This window comes from Vipera berus (genome assembly GCF_964194415.1).
Source record: "Vipera berus genome assembly, chromosome: 2".
NCBI classification, from domain to species: domain Eukaryota; kingdom Metazoa; phylum Chordata; class Lepidosauria; order Squamata; family Viperidae; genus Vipera; species Vipera berus.
The window spans coordinates 180554675-180560681 of NC_138203.1; the positions used below are offsets into that span (position 1 = coordinate 180554675).

General features: G+C 39.3%; 1 protein-coding gene across 1 annotated transcript; it reads left to right on the forward strand.

The window, feature by feature from the left end:
- The first annotated feature begins 1070 nt into the window (after positions 1-1070).
- On the forward strand, positions 1071-5705 carry RETN (resistin). The gene is made up of 4 exons (XM_081315611.1): positions 1071-1178; positions 2125-2261; positions 5139-5216; positions 5484-5705. Exons 2-4 carry the CDS (start codon positions 2144-2146, stop codon positions 5618-5620), a joined length of 333 nt encoding a protein of 110 aa, XP_081171737.1. The 5' UTR covers positions 1071-1178; positions 2125-2143; the 3' UTR covers positions 5621-5705.
- Positions 5706-6007: the final 302 nt, after the last annotated feature.

Consider the following 6007-nt stretch of genomic DNA (forward strand, 5'->3'; position numbering starts at 1 on the left):
AATTGTCTCATGGAAAAACATCTTTGGGATAACTATGACCTGGATGGCTGAAAATCTCCATAGACGCAAAGGCAAAGAATTTGCCTTCCACATGTATCCTATTCCCATATATCCCAGTCAGGGGAAAAAAACCCTAAAACCCAGCACTGCCTCTTGGAGATGACAACAGTGGACATCCTGATGTTCTGCAGGTAACTAAGGAAGCGAGTTCGAGTCCCTGGGGAAATAAGAAGGGCACATGGTGAGAATGGTTCTGCTCTACCAGATGTGAATATAGGTTGTAGTACTGAGGCTTTTTTTGTTTCATCCATTTATACATACAAACATACATATTACTTTCTAATATATGTAGACATGCACTGGGGAGGAAATAAAGATATAGGAAAGTACCGTGTCAGAGTGAATGATTACAACATTTTTTTCTCTGCAGGAAGTTCTGCATCACAAAGATGAAGAAACTCATCATATTCCTACTGTTTATTGTGTTGGTTTCTGAAAAATATGCAAATACACAGATTTATGGAGTTGATAGTGTGATTGAACTGAAGACTTCTAAAGGCATTTAGTTTTTTATTTTTTAAAGGGGAGACATGAAAGCTGTGTTCCAATATTTGAGGGGTGTCACCGAGAGGAGGGGGTCAACCTATTTTCCAAAGCACCTGAAGACTAGAGAAGGAACAATGGACGGAAACTGTTCAAGGAGAAATTCTACCTAGAAATAAAGAAAAATCGTTTGACAGTGAGTACAATTAACAGTGGAACAGTTTCCCTTCAGATGTTGTGGGTGCTTCATCACTGGAAGCTTTCAAAAGAGGCTGGACAGCCATCTGTCAGAAATGGGATAGGGTCTCCTGCTTAAGCAGGGGGTTGGACTACATGACCTAAAAGATCCCTTCCAACTCTGTTATGTTGTTCTGTTCTTTTACTGTTGCTACTTCCTTCTCTGTGGTCAGTGTTGAGCAAACCGGGACATTGCCGAAATCCCTGGCAATATTTAAAAATAGTGTTCCTGCTGCAGACACCAATGGTATGTCAGATAGGTTAGGGGAGGAGTGAACCCACTCTTGAAACATTTAGGCCAATCAGTTGAAGAAGAGTGGACAACTCTACAGTATTTAAAGGTGGGTAATTTGTTTAGGGCACAGAATACTTTGGAAAACAAATCCTTGCTGTTAAAGGTAAGTTTGTACTTTTTTTTAGCAAGGGAAGGAGGGATAACAGGAGGCTACTCTAAGGGCGTAGTATCTACAGTCCCATATGTTTCTCCAAGAATCTGTTCCATAGAACAACATCAAGGGGCTTCTGATTGCGTTGCCAAGTTACAGCTTGCTTGCTTATTGATTTGATTTTTTTCAACATAGAAGATTAATTTGACTAAATAAATTGCTGAAATGCTGTAATTTACAGTTAAAAACTCAGTAAGAACTGTTGACTTAAGAAGTGAAGTATCTGTCATGGTTTATTTGGACTTTGCTACAGATTCATATTGATCATGACTAGAAAAATCATTTTAATTTTTTCCTAGGAATCTAGGGGTTATACATTTTGTTATATTACAATATTTGTAGCCTAGCTAAGAGCAGTGTTTTGTGGCTGGTTTATAGCAACAGAATATTAAAATGCAACAACAACAACAACAAGCAACACTGTGTAAGAAAAATATTGATGGCTTCTCCCTGAGGGGAAGTTCCATCATGGGGCCCATAACAGTCAACATTCTTCCCCGTTGCAATCGCCTACATCTAATTAAACAGAAGAATGAGAGATGAACCTGCAAGAATTTATATGACAATGATGCGATTGTTCAGGTAGCTTGGATAAGTAAATAAATGAATAAATGATTTTTCCTTCCCCAATTTATAATTGATTTATTTAAGAAATCCTTATCTCTGAGATCTTTTTTTCAACAATTAAACTGCATCAAATTCATTGGTGAATGTATAAATACTTTAGAAATTCTTCTCCATATATTGCATTTAATTAATATTTTCCTTAATTACAGACTATGGGGTGGTGGAGAGGGTTAAGTGAATAGGCCTGGGGAGGAAAGAAAGATATAGGAATAAGGGGGCTCTGAAAGTACCATGTCAGAGTGAATGATTACAACATTTTTTTTTCCTGCAGGAAGTTCTGCATCACTAAGATGAAGAAACTCTTCATACTGTTTACTCTATTGCTTTCTGAAAAATATGCAAATACTCAGACGTGTGAAATTGATAGTGTGATTGAATTGAAGACTAAGAATATAATTGCTTCTGCAGGTATTTATTTTTTATTTTTATTTTATTTTTATTTATTTATATCCCTCCTTTATTAGTTTTTTTATTAGTTATTAGTTTTTTTTAAAATAAATCAAGGTGGTAAACATGCCTAATACTCCTTCGTCCTCCTATTTTCCCACAACAACAACCCTGTGGCTGGAGTTGGTTGAGAGAGTGACTGGCCCAAAGTCACCCAGCTGGCTTCCATATTAAGGCAGGATTGAAACTCTCAGTTTCCTGTCCCAAAGGTGCTTTTTCAAGCAGCAATTAGATTTTGTTGTTTTTTTCTTTGTAGACATTTCGCTTCTCATTCAAGAAGCTTCTTCAGTTCTGACTGGATGGTGGGGTATGGATGGATTTACACTCCTTGCAGACAGTTGGTTATTTGCATTCTTTTAGAGAGTTGTTGAGACCACAGGGAGGTTTATCTGTATCCTCAAGGTGTTGAGCCTTCTTGGAACTGCTGAAAGGACTGTGTGGTCTCCATACCGATTTGCATTACTCAGGTGACCTTGAGGACACAGATAATCCTCCAAGTGGCCTGCTTTTCTGCAAGGAGTATAAATCCTTCCTTTCCCCACCATCCAGTCAGAGCTGAAGAAGCTTCTTGGATGAGAAGCGAAACGTCTTCAAAGAAAAAATAAGAAAGTCCAGCTGCCTCTTGAAAAAGCACCTTTGTGGCAACTATGACCTGGATGACTGAGAAGCTCCATAGACACCCTCAGTTTCCTGGTTTCTCCCTTTATTTATCAAATTTCTACATTACCCATCATATTTCCATGCCTCTGGCCGTTTTACAGAATAAACCGTAAAATGATATATAAGCTATAGGCAAAAACAAGTTAAAAAGGAGATTAAAGCAAATGTGAAAGGGACAATTACAAAGTAAACAAGGCAGACTGAGCACCTTCAGCCCATCCATCACTCCTGAGGTTACATAGCACTCTAGGACCTGCAGATAAGTTGGCAGAGCCGGATCTTAATGTTCTTCCAGAAGGCCAGGAGGGTGGGGCTTTGCCTTGCCTCTGGGGGTAAGCTGGTCTGTGGAGTGGGGACCACAGCAGAGAAGGCTTTCTTCCTAGACCTGCCAGTCAAAGTTCTTTAATCAAAAAGGATACATAACATGCCGTACCTACCTGCCCATGGTGGGACAAGTGGATGAAATCAATTGAACAGTCTGTTTCTGGACAGAGTTTATTGCACAAATCACCTACCTTGAACATGAGTCATGCACTTCAGATCTCTTCTCTAAATCAGAGCAGGGGGGGAAAAAAGGGGGGGAGTAGCAATATAAGTATATTGAATTTGCTCATGTGGTTAGTGATTTTTTCTGTTTGGAAGGAATCATCTTTTCTACTTGTGTAGCTGTCTGGAAGGAATTCCTAAGGAAGTCCTAAGCCCTGGTTCATGTCTTTGTTTCCTTAATCTTTCCCCCCCCCCCCCAGAAAAAAGCACAATATTTTTTACCATTTGTAAAAAAAATGTAACGTGTACCTTTGTAATGGGGTTCAGATTAAACAATTAGGCGTCACAGAATAGCACAGCCATTAAACAAATCATCATACTAAAGGAAATAATAAAATGGTTCTGTCCCAAACTTTGCATACCCTTGACTGTTTGGGCTGATAGAGCTCTCACGCTTAAACTTTCCTAAATTCTAGCTTTTCAGGAGCATTTGTCCAGCAGCTGCCCAAATCTCTTGCTTCCACCTAGTGGTCAGGAGGTAGAAAAAGTGTCTGGTATTTTCAAGTTCGGTTGACCATATGACAAGAAAGAAAGGAGGGAAGACAGGAAAAAAAATGCAGCGCGGAGAGGAGTGTTGTGCATGCCAACTGGAGGAAGCTTTTAATGTGGTGGATTATATTGGATAGGACTGTAAGGTTTTTCAGCTCAGAATCCTAATAAATCCCAATGAGATTCTGAACACGAGGCCACTGGAAAAAACAGTTTTATTATTCATTTAATCAAAGTAATACGCTGGGTGTCCCAATCTCTTGTCACACGCACGCACGCTGTGAGACAGAGGAGAATGGGCATGCCCTAATCAAAAAGGCTCTACCTTTTATAACTAATACATGTTTTTTTCCTTAACATTGCAAGGTTCCTGCACATCTAAAGATTTCTTTTCAATTTCCTTCTCTACATGTTGCAATTCTGCATCTCTAAGCTCTGAATACACAATAGCTCAATACCCGGTAATTAGCCCAGAAACTTAACTTGTTACTTCCAGGCAGAGAAGCAAAGGAATACATTTTAAAACCATGGCAGAGAAGCAAGAAGCGCAAAGGAAAGTGATACATCCATTTGCAATAGATCTATGTTTTATTTTTTTATTTTTTAAAAACACACATTTTGCATACCTCCGCCCTCCAATATGATCCAATCCAATGGAAAGACAGTGTATTTCAATAACTTATATGTATAATAGTTGCTAAACTGATGGCTTAGTTAACACAGTCTCACAAGAAGAAAACAGATAGAGAGCAACCCCTCACCTTAAATTATAGCATGTCTCTAAGGTCAGGTACAGGTTCTTCAATGCATAATTAGCAGACCTGGAGCTCTTTATTCTGATTTTCATCTCACCTATTAAGGAAGTTTTATTCTTTCCTTCCTTCTCATGGTCCTTTCCTTTCCTTTCCTTTCCTTTCCTTTCCTTTCCTTTCCTTTCCTTTCCTTTCCTTTCCTTTCCTTTCCTTTCCTTTCCTTTCCTTTCCTTTCCTTTCCTTTCCTTTCCTTTCCTTTCCTTTCCTTTCCTTTCCTTTCCATTTATCCTCTCAGGACTAGCCTGGAACCTTCCTCATGTTCAGTCTTAAAGTTGTCATGGTTGGATACCCTTGTCCTAGACCTTTAATAATTACTGGTTTCATTTTCCAGTGTCTTCAGCTCTGTCGAAGATCCAGCTGGGTTGCCAAGATGTGTTTGGTCAAGGTGCTTTTGCTGCTTGTCCATCAGGTGAGAACTAATAACTTGTGGGAGCAGATCAGGAGCTAAGAGAAGTGGATTAGGTGAAAAGAAAACCTCTCTATCAAACCGCTTTCTCTGACATCTGCCAGCCTTGTGTATGCACGGGTACAAAATGAAAACTAAGCTAGACTGCTGCAGGAATCTGCTTAGCTTGGCATTTATATCATAATTGTTCCAAACGCTCAAATAAAGTGATGCAGATCTGCATAACCTTCATCTTTTTAACTTTCTCTTCTTTTCCTTCTTCCTTTGTAGGATTTCTACCCACTGCATGTTCCTGTGGAATGGGTTGTGGATCTTGGGATATTCGTCAGAACTCAGTTTGTCACTGCCAATGTGCAGGTATTGACTGGACTTCAGCCCGGTGCTGCAAAATCTCTGTTGTCTCCTAAGCTGCTTTGATGGCAGGTTGGCTCCAGTTTCTGTGCACAATAAAACTATGAATCAATAATTCCATGAATTGTTCTATACTACTTGAATTTCTATCCAGTGTGGAGATGTAATCTGATAAATGGCAAATTGTTGAAGTGTGTCTGTCTGTCTGTCTGTGTGTGTGTGTGTGTATCTGTGTCTGTGTGTCTGTGTTTGTGTCTCTGTGATCTCAAACTGGAAGCAAGTGCCGGTTTCTTTATCCTGTTGCAACCCACTTACATATAGAATGACAAAAGTCAGTTCTGGCTCCTAAAACGTTTTTCTCATATTTTATTGTGGCTGGAAAAGGGAATTGTCTCAGTGGCTTGATTTCAAAAAAGCAAAGCTGTGTCACAAAGCTCATGTGC